The sequence below is a fragment of the Alternaria ventricosa genome (genome assembly GCF_023758065.1).
Source record: "Alternaria ventricosa strain BMP 2768 chromosome Unknown scaffold_26, whole genome shotgun sequence".
NCBI lineage: Eukaryota > Fungi > Ascomycota > Dothideomycetes > Pleosporales > Pleosporaceae > Alternaria > Alternaria ventricosa.
Genome location: NW_026055706.1, coordinates 86,827 through 111,145, shown reverse-complemented (window position 1 = coordinate 111,145; position 24,319 = coordinate 86,827). Strand labels below are relative to the sequence as shown.

The following is a 24,319-nucleotide window of genomic DNA, read 5'->3' as shown; positions in this document are numbered from 1 at the left end:
GCCAAGTGGGATCCCAGGAAACCAAAACCGATGGGCGCTGCAGACCTAACATGCTTTCCTTGGGCTGTTGTCGAAGTCAAAACCAGCAAATGGAAGCGTGATAAGTCAGAGTTTTGTTACTGTCAAGCTGCGAACGCGTCTGCTGAAGCACTCATGATGAGGGAAAGACTGGCTGAGAGGGTGAACGAGCCAAGTAAGGATGCTCTGGTCATCTTCTCTTTTACATGTGTTGGTCCAAGCGTTCGGTTTTGGCTTACCTCCAGACACCCAGTGAGTATGCGCCTTACCATACAAGCGCCATAAGTAGCTAACATGCGTCAGACCAGCAATAACATCGAGATGCGCTGCATTTGGGCAACGTCATTGGAGCTTACTTGGGGTGTCTTTGCGCTACGTGCTGTGATCGAGAACATGCGCAAATGGGTGCACAACTGGGTGAAACCTGAGATATGCAGATGGATCACTCAAGTCCGCTTGCATCCAAAGCCCTCGACGCTTCTCGCCCCAGACGGCTATGAGGTCGAGCAACGAAGAAGAGCGAAATCTCTCGAGCCACCCCGTGAGAGAATATCTGACATACCCTCTACGTCACGAAAGCCTCCTCGCTCGAAGATTATTCCGCATTTAGCGAGAGAGAATACTGTACCAAGTCGGACTAGCTCTCCCGGTTCGCTGTCTCAACGACTGGATCGATTGAGCATTCGTATCGAAGACTCTGAACGAGACGTTGCTGACGAAAGTGAAAGTGGAAGTGATTGGCAGCGCTATGCAAGTGGCTCCGACGATGAAAGTTACGTAGCAAGCGATGATGCAAGCGGCGACGACGATGGCTACTCCGCGGTGGAAGAAGAGACTTACGACACAAGCGAAGATGAGAACGCGTTCGATGAAGGATACTCTAGTGACGGCTCATAGGTGGAGGCTTTCCGATAGCTACGTTCTTTCTTGGTTCCATCTCTTTACCATATAAACATTTCCTTTATTTGTAATACTCCAGATGAGTTTGCGTAGCCATCATTCTCCTCCTCTCGTGTGTGTAGCGTCGAGTTCTACAGGTGGTCCGGGTATGATATGCACACTCGTCGATCCAGCCTCGACTGGAGCCGACGGTGCTTCCGTCTCAGCCCTCCAATGGCCACTCAAAAAGCGTTTCGATCCGTTCGCATCACCATCCATCTCCGATACCCCAATCTCGCCCGAGGGCTCCTGCTCTGGTTGCTGTGCATCTTGCTTCTGTTGTCGTTGCTGTTTCCGCCTTCGCCATAGGAATAAGAAGAACACGACGCCTAGTATAACGAAAATACCCACCCCAACTCCAATACCAGCTTTGGCACCTGGACTTAAGCCGGAGTTCGTATTTTGTGATGTGATGGGCGGAGACGAAGTCGATGGTCCGGAGTCTGCATCTTGCGAGGTGATGGATGGTAGTGAAGAGGACGCTGCGGAGCCGTCGAATGAAACACCAATCACCGCTGCAATAGAAGATGCATAGTCCCTCGGGAATAGGGCGAGGTCGCTAGACTGCCAGAAGACGACGGTTGGTTTCGCTCGAGCTGTACCTGTTGTCAACACCGTCTTACTGTTCATAGTAGTAGTAAAGCATGGGCTAGAGCTGCAGATCTGCACAGTGGTGTCGATCAGCGTGACGACGGATGTTCCCCCAACCGCAACGTCGTTGGTTGTAGTGGTGGTGAATCGACTAAGTACAGTTGTCGTCTCCGAAAAGGTTTTCTCGCAGAACCAGCCTTCGCGCTCCACAAAACGATAAGACATATCGCTAATTTGCATTTATGTAAGCGCGTGTTCTCGGGGTGGGAGTTATAGACCCTTTGAGAGCACGGGTAGCATACCTGGGACAACAGTATGCTAACCAATAGACATAGTCCAAGCGAATCTCATCTATCTCAGCGGGTTGTTGACTATCCCCACAAACTCCTGGGCTGTACAGCGGCGTGGTCTGCTCCTGCCGATACGGATTGCATTCATAGTAATAGGATTCGGCAACAGCATCAGTATAGTATTGAAAAACAGCCCTTCCGCTGTAGATTGCAGATGAACTGGTGTCGTCGTAGATCCAACGCGTTGAACATTCTCCTGGGGGCGTAAAGACGGTCAATAGTGGGGGCAAATTCGTTGGAGCAGTCTGGTATCTCCAATCAGACTTTGGTATGGTTGAAACAGTCGCCATATCGACGATATCTCGAAGGTAGAATAAGTCAACGCTGTTTACAGGGAAGAATGGGTCTTAAAGAAGTCCGCCAGCGGCACAGAATTTTGATCCAGATGTGGAGAGGTGACGGGCATCGAATTGTGAAGTTGATTGGTAGAGTTGCTACGCCGCATAATGCGGCGTAGTCCTTCGGCGCCGATATGTGCATATCACGCAGCGGCTACAGCGGCATATGTACTTCACACACCCAATACTATGGCAGAGTACCTGCAGCCTTGTTGTATGCAGGATGGGCACACAATCAACAGTGAGCCAGGGAAATGACGGCCATCGCTGGATTGCGACCTTCGTTAGCGCGACAAATTGATCATAGCGTCCCTCTCTTTTCCATATCCTCAACGGTCTCTCTCCCACTGCGTGCTATCCAACTCCACCGGCGACTGCGGCACAACACCTCCCGTCCCAGCTTCGACGGGCACCGATCTTCCATCCGCCTCAGCCCTCCATTTAGTATCCACAGGGTGCATGAACCCTTGGGAGTTTCCATCCATCTCCGCCTCGTTCGGCTGCTGAAGGCGTTTTCTCTGCTGCTTTTTCCTTCGCCTCAAGAACAAGAGGGTAACGATACCGATGATAACAAATAAGCCTATCCCGACGGCTATACCCGCTATAGCGCCAGGACTTAAGCCATCATCTTTTGAGTCCAGAGTTGGATCTTCAGTCGTAGTGTTGCCTCCGAATGTAGTGTCAACCAAGGACGCGAGTGAGGAAGCATACTCGGTAGGAAAGTTCGACAAATCGCTTTCCTCCCAATACACCCCGAAGGGAGTAGCAAAAGCCATACCAGAAGATAACACAGTCGGCCTCTGCAGCGTCGTCTGATCTGCGCAAGTCTGGGAACCCTCTGACCTTGTACAAAACCTCGTTGCTGTGTCAATGCCAGAGACGGTTTGAGTCCTATCCCACTGGTCTATAATTGTCGTCGTGAAATTTGCGAGCGCAGTCCTAGGAGTCGAAAATTCGCCTTCGCAGTCCTGTCCAAGAACTGTCATGGACATTCCCCTGGTGGATACGTGAGCCCGGGTTTAGAGATTCGGATTCAGCCGTGGGCAAACAACCTGTCGCAACACCATCCTCTCCACCTTCGCGAGCTGCCAAAGCGCTGCTCCTCGATACCAGCTATCGTTTGTTGTCTTGTACATATCCCCGGGCTGTAATAAGGCTGATCTACCGGCTGGAGGAAAGGGCGGCAAGACTTGTAGTAGTTCGCTGACAGAAGATTCTGGACGCGCGTTACCACGAGATCACCATTCGCGGATCGCCAAACGAGACTGTTATCTCCACTTCGGATGTTCGTGGTGTTGACCGGATTTTGTATCCATTGAGTCGCGCATCCCGGGCTAGGATCGTATCTAGTCGTCAGAGGGGGAGGATCGCCGGATGGACCTGAACTGCTCCATTGCGCAAGGTCCGTAACAATGGCTATGCTGGATACCACCATGCTTGGTGTTGGTGGGAAGTCGAACGGAGCGTAAGAACAAACGTTTCAGGAGAAAGGGCTTGGGCACACGGGAACTATGAACTCGAAGTCGAGCGCATAGTAGTTGAGACATCGGCGACTTGAAGGTTGCGGGGCGGCCACCAATCTTCCGACATGGCTGACCGGTGGCCCGCCTGCAGCCACCAGATGAACGGCGACCTCTCATAACCAGCCTACTAACACAAGCCAGCCTTGTCAGGCGGAGCGGGCCCTATCAGCGGTGTCGCGCTGTCCCGCCCGAAGCCACAAAGTAACACCTAACAGTCCTGCTGCATCACAAGGCTGGCCCCCACACCGTATCGGAAACCGGTAACAAGCTGCGAGATCATCTCGATCATTGGTCTCGGGAGCGTGGATGCGACTGAACGCCGAACTGGACGCCTTATTCTCTTTACCCACATCATAGAGCAGGCTTACCCAGGTAAAGTCGATGGTAGATGGGAGCACGACAGATGTTAGAGGTTGCGATGCAGGGGGATGAAGATGCGCATTCCGGAAATAGAGTGGATATTGACTAGTGCCAAACAGAAGAGAAGTAGCCAATCAACGAAGCACAGCCGCAATTGCCCAAGATATAGCAGCGTGCAGCAGTGGCTAAGTGATTGCATGAGGCTGATGGATGCTACACTGCCAGGCTGCTGTGTCGAATTTTTTTAACGAGTCCCTCTAGGCTGTGCACCAAGAAAACCTCCAGACGTCGATGATGAGCGCGAAACAAAACCGGGCCCTGTTTGAGTGGAAGATGTATTCTCTCGTTGGCTAGGTGTCGCGTCTGCGGTCTATCGCTTCTCGTTCGTGAAGCGTAGTCGTAAAAGCTTCCGCGCAATCGTTCCCAATCTGTCAACCTGCGTCGCGTGTACGGCATCCCTCCTATCCAACACCTATGTATGCGATTGCGGATCTCTTTCTCTCTGCGTACTATCCAACTCAACAGGCGGCCCTGGAATGATCCTCACGCTCGTTGATCCAGCTTCTACTGGACTAGAGGTACCGTCCGTCTCAGCTCTCCATTTCCCACCCACGAAGCGCTTCAACCCTCTTGAACTTCCTTCCATTTCCGGCACATCTGGGTGTTGTAGAAGTTGTCGTTGCTTTCGTCTTCGCCAAAGGTACAGGAGAATGACGATACTGGATATGACTACTGTGCCAATTCCGATAGCTATTCCGGCAATAGCTCCAGGACTCAGACTGGGGCGTTTATCGTCTGGACCTTTTGAAATGGGAGTGCTGGTTTTCTCTCCAAAAGGAACTTTGATTACTGAAGCGAGGGAGTACGCGTAGTCACTGGGGAACTGGTACAGCTCGCTCGAATGCCAATACACTATGACTGGGCTCGCAGTTGCTGTACCAGTTGTAACTTGAATTGGTTGTCGCCTAAAAACCGTCTCATCAACACGGACATTGCCTCCTTCGAGTCTGCTACAGATCGTTGTCGACAGATCAATGGCGGGGACTGTAAAGTTTCCAGCAGGCTCCCCATAATTCAAACAAGGTCCAAGTTGTGAATTCAATGTAGTTGTAAAAAGTGTAAGTATCGCCATCGGAGTCCTGAAGGTCTTTTCACAATTGTCTGACCCAGACGGAATCGTCATACCACTGCGGCAAACGTTAGCCAGAGAAAGATGCAATCATTTCAAAAGGAGCGATCACCTATCGCAACAGCGTCCCTCCCAGAAAATAGAGCTTTGGAAACGCCGTTCGCTTATTGCAACCATCTTCTGGCCTGCCGTACACATTCCGGGGTTGTACAGCGGTTGGGGCTGGTTAAAAGGACGGCAACCTGCGTAGTAGTCGCTTGCCAGGCCATCGCGGCTCGGTTCGAGCCCGAACTCATCATCTCCGCTGAAAATCTGAGAGCTGCTGCGTATCCATCGAGTTGAACAATTGGAGGGAGATTGAAACCAGGTTGTCAGTGCAGGATATTGAGTTGAAGTCCATGCGAGCCATTCATCCCGGTTTGAGGCGGTGATCGTTGTGACTACGGACATGTTTGCTGTCGGAAACCGAAGGATTGCAGAAACGACGACTTGTCCCAGAGGATATAGAAGATGTAGAAAGATACTATGCGGATAAGAGAGGACCACCAGTACGTTTTAATGCGGGCACCAACGATTCCGACAGCTCACCAGCTAAAACCCAGTTCATGGTATGCAATAGAACCAAGCTTAGTATCATGTCCAACCCATCGGGAATGCCGATATATTTACGGTAGAAGAAGAAGAAATGATCGGCGTTAAAGAGGCGAACTCATGCAGTACCACCCCTCTGGCCTCAGTGATTCGTCCTGTGCTATAGTGCTGACCCCCACATAGCCTTTCGAAGAGGCAGGGCGAAAGTAAGCCAACACCCGACCATAAGGACTATCTCATTCTTTCGATCGTTGCTGCTAAAACAGCGGTTTTCATTAGGGTTGACCGGATTGCGGGTTGCGGTGTTCATTGTGATCAGAAGAAAGAGAAGGAAACCGCACCAAAGCAGCAGACTAGCAGTATACATACTCACAAGATAATTGCAAAGTGAAGATGGTAAGTTGTATTGAAGTCGACATTAACCTTCTGAACCTCGGAGTTCATCCGTTCCACGCACGTCGCCTCCCAATCACATTTAGTTGGGCGCACCAGTACCACGCGGCCTGTGCGCTACAGCGCGATGCCTCTGCGGCTCTTCCCTGTACCTATCAAAAGTCAGCTTCATTCTCACCCAAGCACTTCAATATCAACTTACTTCTTAACAATCCTCTCAATAGAATCCAGCCCCTTCTCCAAAACATCCATCCTAGGTCCATAGCTCAACCTGACAAAGTGATGGCACGGCGAATCGAACAGATCCCTACGGCGACTAGGGTTCAAATCGAAGAAAATGCCGGGAACAACAATGACCTTCTCCTCGAGACAAGCCTGGAAAAAGTTCAATCCGTCGTTGATACCCTCAGGCAGGTTCGACAGGTCGAGCCAGAGGTAGAAGGTCGAGTTGGGCATGTATGGGAACTTGAAGCCGATTTCCTGGAGACGACCGATGACGAAGTCGCGCTTGGTGCGGAAGTGCATTTGCAGAGCGCGCATCTCGTTGCGGACGCGGGGTGGTGACAGCATTTCTACGGCGGCTTCTTGGAAGGGTACGTTGCAGCCTCCGTCGAGGTAGGATCCGCAGGAGCCGATGGCTTGGATGAACTCCTTTGGGCCGATGACCCATGCTACTCTCCAGCCGGGAAGACGGAAGCGCTTGGTGAGTCCGTCAATGATGAGCACGTCGTCCTCATCTACATCTTCGACGTTGTCGGCGGCCGAGATGACAGTGCCGTCGCAGTTGGTGGTGTAGTTGTATCCGCAGTAGAACTCGTCCATGATCAGGGTTGCGCGGTCTCGGCAGATGTTCTGGATTTGTGCGAGTTCGGGGTTAGTGACCTAGTCTGAAGTCAGTGTATGCCTCATATACAGCTTGGAATTCTATTCTAACCATTTGGCCCGTGGGATTGCGCGGGTTGGATGTCAGGATAACAGAGGTACCACGAGCGATTTCCTCAGCAATCTTGTCAGGAGACATATGGTATTGGTCGGCCTCGCCTAGGGGAACAGGAATAGCAGCGATGTTACGGAAGAGCGACAACATCTCGTTGTACGCAGTGTAGTCTAATCTCGTCAGCAGCAGCCAAAACCCACCATTCCAATCTACACATACCGGGAATGAAGAAGCCCAAGTAGCAGTTACCCAACACAGCAGCAATACGGATCAAACCCGCACGCCCACCAGGCACAATACACACGTTCTCCCATGTGTACTGGCTCTTGCGCCACTTGCGGTGGTGCTCGTTGTATAGTGTCGCGACCGCCTCTCTCAGCGGCCTGATACCAGCGGTTGGGCCGTATTCTCTGCCATGAGCACTGATATCGACCTCCTTCGGCCTCTCAAAGCAGCCTTTGATGCTATCGTCGACTTCAGGCGCACCCTGACCTAGGTTCGCCCATTCTTCCGGGTGCTCGAGGAAACCGTGCTTGTAGGCTTGTTCGGATGTCCAGACGACACCTGTGGAGGCGCGCGTGGCGTCGAGACCGGCGTGTGGCTTGTGGCCCTCGTGCGACTGGCGGAATTGACGGTGGATGGAGGATCCGAGTTCTATAATATGTTAGCACTTGTGACCTTCAATACATCCTCCCAGTTTGTAAAGACCTGATTCGTGTCTGGTATGCGACATGGCTGCAAGGAACGACGCAAGGAACGAGGTGCGATAAGAAAAGCGGCTAAAGAGACAACGGCACCTCCAACAAGACTCTCTCCAAAAAGCGCAAAAGTTGGAGAAAGACCGATAGGAACCTCAAGCGGTAACATCGGAATGCCTAAGCTCCCCAAACCCCCATCTTAAGCAGCGCGGCGCCCCCAATTTTCTCAGATCCACTTCCATTGGGTTGTACACCTCAGGAATGACGTAGCCAACAGCAATCGGGAAGAACAAACGGGTAGATACGTACCACTCTCGCTGGGATCCTTCGAACTCGAAAAGCGTCTCTGAGAGAACGCGCCCTTGAGATGACTGACTTTGTCTGCCGAGAAAGACATCGTGTGTGTAGAGTTTGGTGGTTGCGCGAAATCAAGCTTTGCCTAGCTTTCGATGATGGAGGGGTGGGTGCGCAGATCTGCGTAGTGGGGTGTGGAAGGAAAGACGGCACACGGGTGGTATCAACAGAACAGAGCGAGCAATGTTCAAGAAATGAGGGGCTCAAGGGATAGATAACTTGGGTATGTAGGGTATGTAGGGTAGGTAAGGCGCATCGGCCCTTTATAACTCGCCGTACGAAGTAAACACGCGTGTCGTGGTGCCCTCTCGCACGCCGCACGCCAGGTAGGGCATCCACCCACAAACGCATGCATGCACGCATCCACAACTGCACATGTGCGAGCTGCGTTGGTAGCTAGCCCAATCCCGTATGTAACATTCCTTCTTCCGCGTCCTGCTTCAGCCACCGGAGATAACACAGACACGCCTTGCGACGTTGCTCAGACAATCCCTACTCCCTAATCAATTGCCTCACGGAGATGATGGAGGCTTACGTCTCGGATCGGCGCGTGCCTTTAGCCTCTAGATCGCAAAGTGCCCTCATCCTGGGTTCACTTGTCCTTCACCGCTTGACGGTATACGTAGCTTAGGTAGTTAGTGCTGCCGACCGCGTCGAGGCCGATGTAAGAACTTAGTCCATGCCACATGGGACGGATATGCAGGTCGGCATTGGCGTGGAGAAGACGCCTGCCAGCCATGCAGAAGCTTGCTGCCCATGCAGCCTCTCCAAAGGTGCAGCCAAACAACCCCCTGTCAGCTTACGCCTCAGCACCGCCAGATGTCACAGCTGCAGCTCCAAATGTCATCACCGATATGAAGCTTGTAACACTGGCTGCTGATCCGCAGTTCCGTGGCGCCCAAGGGGAATAATGCCTCACCCAGCCACAATGACAGCCCTACGATCGTGGGCCCACTCATGTTTCCTGTCCGCGGGCCAGGCACACGGTTTGCTCAAGACCCGAAACTCTCCGATCAGCAGTTCGCGAGAGAATTCACGCAAAAGGAGTCGGTTCGAGTTTCAGATTGGTGCGTATCAAGTAGAATATCAGAATAACCCGAACATTTCCGATACATCATGTCTTTTCGAAACCACGTAGACGGTAGTTGGTCTGATTTACAAGGTGAGCGAGACAAGGTGATACGGAGTAAAAATATCCATTCCTATATACAGACATGCACAATTACTCTCATCATATTCCTACAGCACCACCGCCTAACTAACCCAGAAAAAAACAAAAGGAAAGACATTTCAAACAACGCAAACTACTCTACAGGCTCATCCTCAAGCAACTGCTTAAAGCTAAACGGTTCAAACGCCACACCGTCACCAATGAAATGCTTGCTCATAGCCTCGACCCAGTGCAGACGCAGCGAATGCAACATGGCACTAGTACCCTCCATCACACACAGCACAGCAACGGTGAGTGCGAACCAGAAGTAAAAGACAAAGACCATGATGAAGGCGCCGCCGACGCCGGTGAAGGCAAAGGCGTTCTTCATGGTCATTTCCCAGAGGACGATGGAGAGACGTTGATGGGCGAGCGAAAGGGCCCAGAGACGGAGGTACGAGGCTGTGTGGGAGACACAGTTGAGGCAGAATTCTGGAGAGAGGATGTTAGTGGATGTGGTATGAGGTGGAGGTGGAAAACTTACCGATGGTGTGAATGACCTGGTGGATCATGACTTCACTGAATTCAAACTCCTCGTGGTCTTCGCCGTGGCCAATGTCCTGTGTGATCATGGCAATGCCATCGTCGTCATCTCCATAGCTATCACGTCCATTGGCATGGCCGTTCTCGTCGTCGTCGTCGAGCGCGCTGACTCGCGAGTTCTCGCCGATACCACGGTAGCCCATCGCGCGAGCCTTGTTGTGCTCGTATCGAAGGTAGAACGGCTTGAGGAAGAGCAGAACGGGAACGCAAGCAAGCGCCAACAAGAGGAGAACCACTTGAATGCCTGCTTGACCAGGGTAGAGCGGCTGGGTGCCAGCCTCGAGGGTACCGGGACTCAAGAACATGTAGATCAACATGTTGAGCAGACTGGGCGGGCTCTCGCCACGCGCAGGCCAGTCGATGCACCATTTGTACACAATGGTAAAGGCGAGGTAACCGAAGATGGACTGGAAGAAGATCATACCGGGAACGAAGTTACCCCAGATGTCAATCTTGGTCTTGAAGTAACGAGCGTTGACAAGCGACCACATTAGGGAAAAGGTCATGTGGGTCCAACCGAGCAAGATACTGAGCTTCATCTTGTAACTGTTGGAGAACAGCAGGTCATTCTCGGTGTCGTGCCAGCGGTAGTCCAGACCGAAGGGGTAGGTGTAACCTTCAACGCGGCTCGAGGTTGGGCCCTTGCCATCGTTGTCCCACACCCACATAGACTTGAACCAGGGCAGTCCGAGAGAGAAAGCGTCGCAGTAGAGAAGACCGGTGTAGATGGAGAAGAGACCCATCATGAAGACAATGTAACGACCGTAGAACATCATGGAGAACAACTCATCGAGCTTGCTGCGCTCAAGTCGCTTCTCGAAGTAAATCATGGCGCAAGCTGCGAGAAGCATAATGACACCGTGTCCGGCATCACCGAACATGACAGCGAACATAAAGGGGAACGTAACGATGGCTGGCAGCGCAGGGTTGACCTCGCGGTACTTGATCGTTCCGTAAGCATCGATGATGGTCTGGAAACCCACTGTGAACCTGTTCGACTTGAAGTATGTCGGTGGCGTCTTGGTCGTCTTGATCTGGTTGACAATGGTGGGTACTGACAGACCAGCACGCTCGTTGACATCTGACAGGGTCGACTTGATCAGACCAAGGGAGTTGGTAGGGGCCCATGCCTCAGCGATGAGCGTCTTGCGCTGGTGATCGTAGGAGAACTTGTTCAGTGTCTCATAGGTAGCCTTCTCTTTCTTGATGACAACCATCCAAGCTGCGAGGTTGCGTCCTATCGCAGTCAACTCGGCATCGAGGGTGGACTTGGTGTTCTTCAGGACGCTAGCCAGGTCGCTCAGGCGGGTGTTGACTTCGCGGATCTGGTCGCGGCGGAGTTCGCTGTTCTCGTCCACGCTGTAGAGGTCGGCACCGAGCGACTCTGAGATCTTGCGGATCTTTGCGATGATCTCTTTGCCGTGCGCGAAGATGATGAAGACGTTCTTATTGGTTTCCTCGTTGTTCTCCGGGTTGATGATGGCTTCGGGGATCTCCGACTGGTTCATGTACAAGTTACCGCGGAGAGTACGCCACAGGATGCGCTCGAATGCGGCAATGCGTTCGCGGGGAATGACACCAGCGACGAAGCCGATGTTCATGACGGTGAAAGAGCGCTCGGCACCGGTGTCGCCCTGTCCATTCTGCTCAACATCCTGGAGCAGCGGCGCGTCGTCATCATCAACAGAGTCCCTAATCTGCTCAGTCTGACCACGGGCCCGGTCGAAGAAGCCACCAGCCTCTCTCAGGACCCAACGCCACTCTGTGAGCTCCACCTCGCGCTTCTTCAGGGTCTCGTAACTCTCGTTCAACGAAGAGATTCTCTGCTCCAAGCTCTGGCTCTTGTCTGCAAGCTCATCAATCTCGGAGGCGGAAGGCGCTGTGAAGGGGTTGTTGAAGTCGTAGATGGAGCGCATCGAGATATCCGACTTCTCCATCTGGGCGCGAAAGTAGCGGAGCTGGCGTTCCACGTTATCGAGGCGGCGAATCTCCTGGGTAAAGGTACGTTGGAAGGCGGTCGTGTCGGCGTTGAGCTAGCACATCTTGTCAGCTTCCCATTTCATCAAATCCGTCCCAGAGCCACCAGAGAAGCTCCAGAACATGTCCATCTATGCTCACATCTCTAAAGTCCATGACACCAAGCTCTCCGAGGCCTGAGACGACCTCGCGGCCAATCTCGTTGGCAATGTAGAGCTGGGTCAAGGACATGTCCGCGGAGCGGAACATGGTGTCCTTGTTGGGCGCCATGATGGCGGATCGGGAGACAAGACTTCGGGGGAGGTGTGCTTGTCTCGGGATTCGATGGGGGCGGGTTGTGCGAGATGGTGGTTGATGGAGCGAGAGCTGCCTCGAACGCCTGCGCGATGATGATGCGGCGAACCCAGTGCCAGCTCCTAGCGTCTTGACGCGCCAAGCCCCGCTACTGCATCCATGCCAACCACACCCATTCACCATCCAAAAGCAATTCACACGCAATACAAGCAACACATTGAGCTCCGGTGTGATTCGCCATCGCGATATCGTGGTGGTAAAACCAATAATTGTTTATCTAAGTAGTTGACGAGCAACAAAGCCTTGCACAGGCATTCGCTTGCATGACTTCCCTCATACCCCGATACATTGCCGCTTGCCATAATGCAAGAAGCCAGGAGAAGACCGGAATGTCAAATGACGAGGAATCAAAGTTTAGCTTTATTAGGACAGAGTAGAAATATCCAACCAAGAAAGATACAGCCACCGAACGCAAGACGCAGAACACCATGCAAACGTAAGCAGATCATCTCTTGTGTAAAAGAGCCACATCGTAAGCATCTGAGAAACGACCGATACCCGTCAGTACATCCGATAATATGAATGTTTTTGTGTCGCTTGCTGTCGTGACCGAGGGAAAGAACCAAGTTACGCTGTCGAATGTGCTTCGCCTGAAACACCAAATATCCCAATCGAAAGCCAGATGCGCCATGCTCGACTGCAAGGAAGGAACTGTTTAGTTGGACGTAACATGTCGAAATGCAAAACCGATAATCAGAGCGATTGTGAGGTGGAGTGGGCGGCAGGAATCTAGTCGTCTATTGTTGCGGGTAGAATGTCGCGGGCTGCATCTGCTGAGGGTAGTAGTAGGCGCCGTCCGGGCCAGGTGTCATCATGCCTCCCATCCCCGGAACGGCATAGCTAGGCTGAGCATAGTTCTCTACCGGCGGCGCTGGGTAAAGCGAAGCGGAATCCACGTAGTATGTCATGCCGTTTTGCTCGTAAGCCACCATGTTGGGAGGACCAGCTGGAGCTGGTGGAGCCGCAGGAGCAGGAGCAGGAGCCGGCATGACGTAGCCCGGCTGTTGAGCGCCAGGAACGAACATTGGCACCATGCCGGCAGGGGCCATGTATTGCGGCTGGGCGCCGTTTGGGGGATAGTAGTATCCCTGTGGCACAAACGGTTGTGGCTGGAAGCCAGGCTGCGCATAAGGCTGGAAAGCAGGAGCGTGGATGGCTCGTTCGGGAATGTTGGGAGTGCCGGTTGACACCTGGCTTGGGTACGAAGGGTGACGTCCATGCTGATAGTATGGCTGCTCGACCGCAGGAGCAGCTCCATTGATGTGCGCGGGAACTTGCTGGTGGAAGGGCTGCTGCTCTTGTTGTTGTGGAGGGTTGAAGCTCATCGATGCAGGCGACTCGATACCAGCAACAGAGACAGTCTTCTGCGGGCGAGGCTGATGCATCGGAAGCGAACCTTGCCAGTTCTCCCGGTAGGTTGGCTTCTGCGGAAGAGGGTAAGGTGGCTGCACAGCGCCGTTGGTGGGCGAAATCATGGACGGTCCATTGGGCATCCGAGGGCCACCAGGCGGGAGGCGCACGACAGGACGACTGGGATCGACGAAGCCACCATTACGTGACATGATGGAACCAGCCGGAGAGACGAGATTGTCCCGACCCATCTCGCGTGCAATAGACGACCGCCTGCTCATGGCTACACTTGGCGAGTATACACTGCCTCCGTATGCGCTTGTCCGTCTGCTTGAGAAGCCTCCGCCAAAGGATCCGAATCGACCACGACCCCGGCCGAAGCCCTGTTGGTTGGGCCGAAGGGCCCTTGGGATGAAGATGAAGGAGCGCTCTGTGGTGGGGAAGATGTAGCGTGGTGGAGCAGGGGGGAGGGATATGCGGACTGGCTTGTCGCGGCGGAGGGGAGGTCGGTGGTTGGGCAGGCGAGTGTGCGACTTTATGGGGACGTTCTGGAAGTGTATAGGGCCCTTCATGTTCGGCAGGAAGACGCGTACCATGGCATTGTGCGTATGCGTCGTGGTGGAGAAGTTGCGAGCTGGCGGTGGCTTTTGGCTAGGACCTGGGGGTACTCTCGATGCGAACATGGGGCCATTGGAAGGATGGTGTCCGGCGTGAGCGTGAGAGCCCGGCGCGTTGACGGTCTCGTGAAGGTCGTGCTGCCAGGGGGAATCCGTGGCTTCTTGTGGCTGCGGCCGCATACTAGAACACGTGTTAGTTGTATGTCTCCTTCTTGCACTGCGCGTCTGTACGTACTTGGCTGGGGAAAAGGGCCCGCCAATGGGAGCACCCCGCCCGCGTCCACGACCTGCGGGTCTGAAGCCATTCTGACCAGGAGCATGCCGTGAGTCGTGCATGAAGAAGGCGCCGCGGTTGGGGATGAAGGCGGGATCCGAGTCGCGCTTCTTCTTGTACTCCTCATGCTCCCGCCGCCGCCGCTCCGCCAGCGTCTCTGCCCGCGATTGCGGCGCACTAACGGCGGGTGCGGCTTCCACTGCTGCCACGCCCGTCTCGAAGTCAACCACTTCCGCCTCCTTTCCGTCCTCGCCAATCTTCAGGCCACTCATCATCATCTCCGTCTCCTTCATGGTGGAAAAGGCCACATCGGAGCGGGCGATGGGCGGCGAGGGTTGGCGATTGCTAGCATCCTGCCGGGCCTTTGCATCACGCGCCCCGTTTGCTTTCCGTTTGGGCTTGCCTTGTGTGAGGGAGGGGGCGCTGTCGACTTCGCTCAGGTCGCTGTTGTCGGCATCGGCGTCCTCGTCGACATCGCTCAGCAGGGAAGCGTCGCTCTGCGAGTCGTCGGCAAGGGTTGCCACCGACTGGCTCTCATCCTCGTCATCCGTCCGCCTGCGACGCGCGATGTTGGTGGTCCTCTTGCGGGCGGGAGCCATGATTGCGGGGTCTGGGTAGTGGCGGAGGTTGGAGGCGCGATGTCGTGGGCGTGGGGTGGTCGTGGATCGGCTCGTGTACGGCGGAGCGATGACTCGGCAGCGGAGAGGGTCCGGAGAGAAGAGGCCAGTGACGTGGGAAGCGCCGGGGGTGCGGGTCCAGAGAGTGCAGCGAGTGCAGCGATTGCGGTGGTGATGGGCGAGGGCGAGTGTTGGACGGAGGGCTGGAATCGGATCGGCCTAGGTTGGATGATGTCTGATGCCTGTGAAAAGATATGACGGAGCTTGCCGTTGCGGGAAAGCCTGGTCAGCGCGGAACCGGTTGATGCGCGCTACTCCACAACAACACGTCTCGGAACCAGAACAAAGGCGATGATCAGGCACAAAATGGTGCGGAAAAGACAATGATCAAAAGGAGGGCGCCGAGGGCTTCAGTCGTTTACCACCTGATTGCTTTTCTCAAACATGCAGCCTTGAAACTGTTTGGGCCATAGCTGCAGGTTCCAGGCTGCGAACGAACGCTATCGCTGCAGCTGAACATTTAGTCTACTCCCCAAGGGCGCGTCATCACTCCAGGTAGCATTGCGAAATCAGGTAACAGATCAATAAAATGTAAGTATGTGTGAATAGAATTAGGATGCTATCCATCTGCACAATTACTATCATCCGACACATACCACTCCTAACCCATCCATGTCTCCGTAGAGATGCATCCCACCCATGTCCATAACTATCCCTATTTGCGCCCTTCAAATGCTGCGCTACTAACAAACGCCTGTGAATGCTCCGGCCCGCACGCGTGGGCAGGCCAACCGCCCGGGGTATGCATGCATATGCTCGAATGACGACTAGGAAAACATGAAGAAAGGAAAAACGCTTGTTATACAGATCCACCATATTCCTTCGAATGATACCGCAGCTTTTGCGACAACATCATTGCCCTATCATCTTGGGGTCGTGAATGTAGGTGCAGTTTTCGCCTTTGTTGCAGAGACCCTTGGCAAAGAACTTGCATGCCAGGACCTTGTGAGGCTTGTGATCTCCCCGATTCTTGGGCCGCTTTCCCTGGTTGCGATCGTTGTTGCCGTTGCCATTTCCCTCATCGCGTTGCCGCTTGGTGCCACCGTTGGTCTGCTGGTTGTATTGCGGTTGCATCTGAGGTTGGTAGTTGGAAGCATCCTGCATCTGTGGAGTCCAGGCTGCAGCTTCAGGCTGTTGGGGCTGGGGTGGGAAGGCGAATGGGAACGGAGGGAAGCCGGTTGGGAGTGGTGGTGGTGGAGGAAGAGCGCCGCCTGTTGCTGCCTGCATGTTGGCAATGAGTGCAGCAATATCCAGGGGCATGCCTGGCTGCTGTGGCGGTGGCTGCATCGGGAAAGACACAGGTGGGGGCTGAGGAGGGGCTTGCCCATTGCTGATGGAGTTGAGTATAGTCTGAAGGCCAGCGGGGTCGAATGGAGCGGCTGTTGACGGAGGAGGTGGCGTGTAAGCCTGTTCGACAGGAGCCGGAGTAGCGGCAGGCGGTTGGCTAGTTCCGGAAAGCTGTTTGATTATGTTCTCCAATTGACTAAAGTCGGGTACACCTGCAGGCATTGGCGCTTGTGGGCACCTGCTTGTTACTTTATCGGGCGGAGTACCGAAACTAACCACAGTGCCAGTCGATGTGTTGTCTTGCGCTTGTTCTACCGGCTCTTGAGGTGACGGTGGGATGTCGTCGGGACTTGAGTAGTAGACCATCAATGTACCGTTCTCGCGCTGTACGTTGGCCTCCTTTTCAGGGCACGACGGCTCCTTCTCTCCGCCACCGTAAGGCGCGTAATTGCGCTGTCGCTCGTCTTGAGGCACCACGCTGAAGTCGACTTGGGACGGCGGGGGCCATGATCGGCTGTCGAAATCCATCTCCTCATCATCGTCGTCGAGATCAAGCTCCTTATGCTGCTTGAACATGTGTCCTTCTCCACCGAGGTCACCGGCATCTCGAACAAGATTATCGCCCTTGTTGTCCATCTCTTCGTCATCCGCCTCGTGATCAAAGTACTTGACCTCCACTAGTGACGTCTCAGGCCGCCAAGTAACGCGAAGATGTCTTCGAGCTTCTTTCCGCAGACGCTTCGCCTTCTCTTCCTGTGTTTCCGCGGGAACTGGCTTCTCAGATTTGACTGGCGCAGCTTCCGGCTCCTTTGACTTCTGGAGCGAGGCCATCGTTTGAGCAAACGAAAATGCGGGCTTCGATGTTGTCGTTGCCGCTGGCTTCTTGTCTTTCGGCGCGGGGACAGCAGCCTTGGGCGCAGCAGCCTTCGCGGGAGCTGGTGCAGGCGCCGACTTCTTGCTTGCCGCGTTGAGCGAGGCAAAGATGCCCGAGGGCTTGTTGGTAACTTGACTAACACGGGTCTTGACGGGTGCGGGCGCCGGTGCCGCTCTCTCGCCAGGTCGCTTTTGTACTGTTGTGTTCGAACCAGTTGTTGCAGACCTCGAGGCCAAAGTGGACGCGAGATCCTTCTTGACAGCGTTCACAGGAGCTTCAGGTGCCTTTGGTTTCTTCGTCAAAGGGTTCTCGGTCGACGATCGGCTCGCAGCATCTGGTGCAGGTCGTTTGATGCCCTTGTTTTCTGTCGGCTCGCTTCGTGGCGGAGAGCTTGCCTTTGCCTTTTTGGAATTTGCGGAAGCACCATCTATGATTTGTTGTATGAAAGCCTTGTGCTTTTCATTTGCGTGTTTCTTCATTGAAACAAGTGCCTTCCCAAGCCTAGTCTCCTCAAGGAGCTCAGAAGTCAAGGTACCACATCGAGAGAGCACTTCGTATATGACCGCAGACAAAGGCCCATCGTAGTCCTTAATTTTGAAACGGTTCGCCAGAAACTGATAGCACATATACAAGAAAGGCTTAATCAGTCCCAATTGATATAGCACATCGGGATGGGAGTGCTCAAGCGCAGCTTGAAGGGCAGACTTGAGCAGGTCACGCTGACTGGTTACCCGGCTTTTCAGCACGGGCAGCTCACCTAGCTTCTTCTGTTCCTCCGCTTCCGTCACAGCTTTGCTGTCGGCTCGCCACCGCTTATGGATTGTGTCGAGTACTTCCCATACCTCGCGCATGCTGTTTTTGATCTTGTCGGAGCTAGGCGAAGACGAAGAAGGATGCCATGTAGCTTTGACGACATCATAACGAACAGCCGCATCAGGATCATCTGGTCTTGTCTCTGGAATAGGCATCTCCTCTTCTTCTGAAGAGTCACTATCGTAATCCGATGAGTCGGTAGTACTTTCACTATCGCTCGCCTGCCTCGTAGGCTTCTTTGTGGACTTGAAGGCTCTCGACTGAGACTTGGCAGCCGAAAGACTTGCACGAAGCTTCTTGCTATCTGCACCAGCCTTCTTCAGGTCTTTGAGCGATTGCCGAGGTACATAGACGGGGAGCGCAGCTGTGGAGATGTTAGAGGATGCTTTAGATGCAATGTTTGTAGTATATGCAGGCTTACTTCTATTGGTTGCGAGATGAAAAGGTTCGTTGCCCAAGGTCACAAACTTGTTCAAAGGAGTAGAATTGGTAGCTTTTGCTAGTGCAGCCTGGTCAAGAACGTAGAGACCCCCCGACTTCCTTCCCTTAGGCATGTCATACTCAGGCACGGGTACTGGCTTTGCAAAAGTAGCAGATGCACGCTGCTGAGCAAAGTTGTCTGCCAACGTCTTGGGTGTCTTTAGAGAATTAGCATTTGATGAATGATAGGAGGCAATGGTGGAGCTTACTTGATAAGGAGATGCGGTAGGGCGGGCTTGTTGCAGCGAAGGTGTGTTGTGCTGAAGAGCTTGTGGTGTCACGGTACTAGCATGGCCCTGAGGAGTTTGGGTTCGCATGGGCATTGGATATGGCGACTGTTGCTGCTGTCGGATAGCATTGGGATCCATGCCTAGCGACGGGTCGACATTCGATTGCTGTCCGTAACCGCCCAGGGAGCTTTGCTGGCCGAACTGGCCATACTGATACGGCGACGCGGTGCGAAGACCATGTGATTGAGTGGTGTATGCTTGGCTGCTGCCAGTAAAGGGTTGTTGTGCGTAAGCCCCATGGTGCCAGCTTTGGGCTGAGGTATTAGGTGGCAGCGCCGAGTGTTGATGTAGCTGGGCATCCCATGATGGGGTACCGTAGCGGTCGACAGAAGGGAAGAGATGTTGATATGACGGGTCGGTGTAGACGTTCTGGCCTTGCAGAGGCACCTGGTCACTCGGCACGTGATTAGACGCCATGTTGTGGCTGGTGAAGAGGATTTTCTTGGCTGGCCAAAGTGTCAGCTGTCAGCTGCAACTGCAGGGGTGTGATTGGCGGATGACGCACAAGTGTCTGAAACCAGCGAACGGAATGAATTAGGCGACTATGCAGAAGCACTAGGCGCTAAATGGACTGGCGCAGAGTCACAAGCGTGAATGGTTGCCGATTCGGGGAAGGAAAAAAAGGTCGATAAAACTTCCGGTTCGGGCGGTAGTGCTGTTGTGCTGTCTGAAGGCCGTCGCAGGTCGCAGGCCCTCGGATGTGGTGGGAGATGCAACAGACCTGGCTCACAAGGCAGTACTCGTGTCCCGACGCCCGCGATGCCGTGTCGCCCAGTCCACGATGCGTACAGTAGATACGGCTTTTATGGAGATGGCACTTTGCCTCGCGTATTATGCGATGAGGAGCCCACTGCTGGGCGCGTCACTTGACGTACGTTTGCGCGCACCAGAGCACAGCACGTGTTGTTTGTCTGCGACAGCGACAGCGGCGAGCAGTTCTCTCCCGGCCAGACTCCCTGATGCGCAGCGCGTCGAGTCGAAGATGGAGCTGTATTAGTAGCAGAAATCGAGATGATTGTCACTCTGCCCTCCACAACGCAAGCCTTCCTCACAAACGCCGCAGCCAGCCTGAGCGCGCACTTCCCCCAAAGCAAGGACCCGAAGGTTGAATCTAGCCTCAGAATCAGATGCCCTTATTAGGTGGGCGAGAGTTCACTGAGAAGTAGCATGAGTGTCAAGAGGGAAGAAGGGGATGATTTGTGTGTCGTGGGCGAGGTGAGTTGAAGAGCGAGGGAGCGCAGCGAAGGGGCGAGCCCGTTTTCAAAGGTCGCCTGGTCGCCAAGTAGCGCGTCGCGCTAGCCCCCAGTGGGGCGGCGGGCAAGCTCGAGCTGCATCACCAAAGGCCGGGACAGCAACCGTGGAAGGAGCGCGGGCAGGCAGACGCGCCACAGTATCTTCTTTGTGATCTCTGGTATTTGCGTACGTCTCACGCTCTTTCATGTCCCCTCTGCGCATGCACTTAGTTTAACAAGAGGCGGGTGCCAGCACGGAAACAATGGCTCTCTCACTGCGGGATCGCCAGATTGGTATGCGATGCGACTTTCTTTGAGTCTCTAGAATAGCACTGACGACACGTGATAGCTGCAATCAAGCGCATACTGAAGTGAGTGCGGAAACACCTTCAACACCGGCACCGCTGACCCCGAAAGCCTCAATGCCCCCATCCACGACGTCGACGCTCCTGAAGATGCCGCCAGCACAACCGCCAACACCGCCGATATCGAATGGAAGGTCCTAGTCCTCGATACACAGGCAAGGAATGTGATATCGGCAGTTCTACGCATGAACGACCTGAGGGCAGCTGGGGTAGGATCAAATCCTGAGCACCCCATTCACAATGAAATCTGAAGACCGTGGAGGCTACATCGACGCTGAGCCTTTTCATGTGCTCATTTTTAAGCCGATGTAGGCTCGACGGTGCTCAGTTTCTTCCCGTATCAGGTGTCAAAATACGAATCATATACTGAGAAATATCAGGTCACCGTACACTTCAACCTAGCCTCGAAGCGTAGCCCCATACCCGACACACCAGGCGTGTATCTGATCGCCCCCACCGCCGAGAACCTCGCGCTTGTCACCAAGGACCTCAACGATAATCTGTATACTCCGATCTACCTCAACTTCCTCTCAAGCGTCCCCCGAACACTCCTGGAAGACTGGGGCAGTCAGATTGCTGCGTCGCCTGGGGCTGCCGAGAACATCGCTCAGCTATACGACCAGTATCTCAACTTTGTCACCCTAGACAGCGACCAGTTCTCCCTGAACATCGAAGATGCGTATCGAAAGATCAACAGCCCGAAGACGTCCGATCAGGAGCTGGATGAGCTGATCGACCGCATTGTCTCAGGCCTCTTCTCGGTCGTCGTCACCATGGCTGTCGTACCCATCATACGATGCCCAACAGGAGGCGCTGCTTCCGACATCGCCGCAAAGCTCGATCGAAAGCTGCGCGACCACATCCTCAACAGCAAGGAGAACCTCTTCTCCTCTAACACAGCGTCTCGTCCCGTCCTTATCATCGTCGACCGCAACATCGACCTCAACCCCATGTTCAGCCACTCCTGGATATACCAAAGTCTTGTCTACGACGTACTAGACTTTTCCCTCAACAAGGTCACCGTCACTGTGCCCAATGACAAAGAGAAGCCAGAAAGTGGTTCCAAGAAGCAGACGTACGATTTGACTGCGAGCGACTACTTCTGGAAACGCAACGCGGCCCAGCCGTTCCCTCAGGTAGCGGAAGACGTCACAAACGAATGGACCAAGTACACAGCGGACGCGGAGAAGATCACGAAAACCACAGGCTCCAACTCTCTCGACGACGTAGAAACCCAGTTCGCAGCTCATCTAAAAGGCGCCATATCCATGCTCCCCGAGCTCCGTGATCGCAAAGCTACCATTGAGAGTCACATGAGTATGCTTGAGTCTGTCATGGATGGCATCAAGCAGAGGAAGCTGGACGAATTCTTCCAGCTTGAAGAAGAGCTTGGAAAGGCCACCAAAGCGACCATAATGGAGATCATCAAAGCCGCAGATAAAGGAAACGACCCCTACGACAAGCTGCGCCTGTTCCTACAGTGGTATCTGACCACCTCCGACGACCTCTCCCGCAACGAGCTCGACAGCTTCACACAAGCTCTGGAACAAGCTGGATGCGATACTACTGCCGTCGCATACGTCAAGACAGTCCGCCAGATCACGCGCATGACGATGCTCAGTTCCGCGCCTGCACAACCTGCCCAAACTACGTCATCGAACCTTTTCGGCGGCTTTTCAAGTTTAGGTAGTCGCGTTACCGACAAGTTCAAGGAAGCCGGTCTCGGAACACCCAACCTGGAAGGTGTATTGGTAGGTTTATTGCCCTGTATTCAGGATCATCACTAACACGATATTCAGTCTGGCATCAAGAGCTACTTGCCAGCCAACAAGGATCTGACTCTCACCAAGGTCGTAGAGGCCATATCTGATCCACAAAGTGAGCGACATCCCTAGGCCTCCCAGAACTCAAGCTAAAACCTTTCTAGACGCAACTTCCAGTGCGCTCAACAAGATCGAATCGTGGCTTTACTTCGACCCACGGTCAGCGAACGCGCGCGGAACCATACCGCCAGCGAGTCAGTCACGGAACCAAGGCACTGTCTCGCGTGGTATTGAAGCTTCGTTTGGACAAAGACGGCAAGGATACACAGAAGCCCTTGTCTTTCCAGTGGGAGGTGGCAGCATGGACGAGGTGAGCATTCAAGAAGCCTCCGCGCAAAATGTGTACTAATCTTCATAGTTTGGCAATCTCCAGGCATGGTCACAACGTACCAGCGCTGCCGGTGCCGGTCAGCAAAGGAGAGTCGTATATGGCTCCACCAATCTATACTCCGCACGTGACTTCATTGTCAACGAGCTTGCGCCTTTGGGCGCTGAGAGCACTTGAGATGAAAAGGTGCCCTGAAGTCTACATTAGTTCCAAAATACAAATTTGTAGAGGCTTCGAGGCAATGTAGCCATAATGACTATATTCATATCTGGAATTTGTGTCGCATTCTACAAAACTATGTTGAGGTTGAGGAGTACATCAGCTCGGGACGTTTTCATCTACGAAGGTACAGCAGCTTGTATGCGGCAACGCGCGACATGATCTCTGGTTACCTATAGTACTCTCCCTCACACTATGTCCCTACCGCTCAGATGCACTTCCTTCCGGACGAAGCTGTCATATTCATCCTGACGCCAGTCGGGTCGTGAGCTCACGATGTGCGGCTGACTGATGAATACTTTAACCTCCTTAGCTAGACTAGATGGTGAGCTACGGAGGATGTTCGCTGGCATCGCGTTATGATGCAGCAAGTGCGATACGTATTTCACAAAATTATCTTAACGCAGAAGTCCACATCGGCTGAGCAGATGTCCACTTATCAATAGTTAGCAACATGTATGCTGCAACATGTGATACCGACTCTGGCCTCCCCTGGTGCCCTCTCTCACATCACGTCCTTGTTTGTATAGAGACCCTCACTCGGCGTTCAGCATAACAACCTCGGCCCACCATCGTGACGGTCAACACCACGACAAAAGAAACGACCTCAACTACAAAACGACCTGAAACTTCGCTCTGCATGTTTCCAGCTACCCGGATTGCAAGATACTGCTGTTTGATCGTCGGGATAGTACTCGTGATAGCCATGCCAGCCACGCCAGCCTTATGATCCTCCAAGCACGCGATGCCCAGGTGTCGTATCTGCATAACACTAACCCAACCAATCGCATTCCAGCTTCACACCACCACCACCAATCGCATCTCAGAATGCCAGCATCCCAACCACCACCGCACCCATAATTCTTTTCTTTTTCTCGACTCTGTAATGTGACCTCATTTCACAGTCATGCACAGAAGCCCACGAAGCCCGCATAGAAGGATCTGAAACGCCCCTAGCGTATATCTCGCATCGTGAATCCACCGAAACGCACACACCTACATGTCAAGGGCATGCATATCGTGGCTTACGCAGCCTTGCGTAGCCTAGTCGAAGGATTCGGTCCGTCAACCGAGTGCTGAGGCAGACGCTGGCGGATGGGAGAAAAAGTAAACATGGTGGGGTAGAGACGTTTCGAGATAACGGGTTTGGGGAAAAAGCAATGTGGGGGTGAGAGATCGTGACGGGGGTTGGTGTGTGGTTTGGAGGGGGCTGTTTGATGGGCGGCGGGGGTGACATGCAGAGGTTGCGAAGAGGGAAGTGGGTTTGTGGGAATAGGGGTGCAGATGTGTGGTGACGAGGGTCGGAGGGCGTGGTGGGTGTTGAGTCGTGCTTGTGGTGTGGGTACACCTTTGCTGACGAGTATGTAGGTAAGCAGGGGTGGAAT

General features: G+C 53.7%; 6 protein-coding genes across 6 annotated transcripts; 1 reads left to right on the top strand and 5 right to left on the bottom strand.

The window, feature by feature from the left end:
- Positions 1–1,014: 1,014 nt before the first annotated feature.
- On the bottom strand, positions 1,015–1,587 carry J4E93_010016 (uncharacterized protein; the record flags this gene model as incomplete). Its single annotated transcript, XM_049347903.1, has 2 exons — positions 1,015–1,553; positions 1,581–1,587. The coding sequence occupies 2 exons, from the start codon at positions 1,585–1,587 to the stop codon at positions 1,015–1,017; spliced, it is 546 nt and encodes a 181-aa protein (XP_049194880.1).
- Positions 1,588–6,314: 4,727 nt separating this feature from the next.
- J4E93_010015 (uncharacterized protein) lies at positions 6,315–8,264 on the bottom strand (the record flags this gene model as incomplete). The annotated part of the gene is made up of 5 exons (XM_049347902.1): positions 6,315–6,384; positions 6,435–7,114; positions 7,167–7,339; positions 7,389–7,823; positions 8,177–8,264. The coding sequence occupies 5 exons, from the start codon at positions 8,262–8,264 to the stop codon at positions 6,315–6,317; spliced, it is 1,446 nt and encodes a 481-aa protein (XP_049194879.1).
- A 1,261-nt stretch (positions 8,265–9,525) lies between these two features.
- Positions 9,526–12,221, bottom strand: VPH1 (H(+)-transporting V0 sector ATPase subunit a; the record flags this gene model as incomplete). The annotated part of the gene is made up of 3 exons (XM_049347901.1): positions 9,526–9,863; positions 9,916–12,007; positions 12,093–12,221. The coding sequence occupies 3 exons, from the start codon at positions 12,219–12,221 to the stop codon at positions 9,526–9,528; spliced, it is 2,559 nt and encodes an 852-aa protein (XP_049194878.1).
- Positions 12,222–13,042: 821 nt separating this feature from the next.
- Positions 13,043–15,145, bottom strand: J4E93_010013 (uncharacterized protein; the record flags this gene model as incomplete). The annotated part of the gene is made up of 2 exons (XM_049347900.1): positions 13,043–14,453; positions 14,508–15,145. The coding sequence occupies 2 exons, from the start codon at positions 15,143–15,145 to the stop codon at positions 13,043–13,045; spliced, it is 2,049 nt and encodes a 682-aa protein (XP_049194877.1).
- A 930-nt stretch (positions 15,146–16,075) lies between these two features.
- J4E93_010012 (uncharacterized protein) lies at positions 16,076–19,384 on the bottom strand (the record flags this gene model as incomplete). Its single annotated transcript, XM_049347899.1, has 3 exons — positions 16,076–18,561; positions 18,619–18,835; positions 18,887–19,384. 3 exons carry the CDS (start codon positions 19,382–19,384, stop codon positions 16,076–16,078), a joined length of 3,201 nt encoding a protein of 1,066 aa, XP_049194876.1.
- Positions 19,385–20,462: 1,078 nt separating this feature from the next.
- Positions 20,463–22,892, top strand: J4E93_010011 (uncharacterized protein; the record flags this gene model as incomplete). Its single annotated transcript, XM_049347898.1, has 7 exons — positions 20,463–20,493; positions 20,549–20,570; positions 20,617–20,773; positions 20,945–22,315; positions 22,364–22,442; positions 22,492–22,697; positions 22,746–22,892. The coding sequence occupies 7 exons, from the start codon at positions 20,463–20,465 to the stop codon at positions 22,890–22,892; spliced, it is 2,013 nt and encodes a 670-aa protein (XP_049194875.1).
- Positions 22,893–24,319: the final 1,427 nt, after the last annotated feature.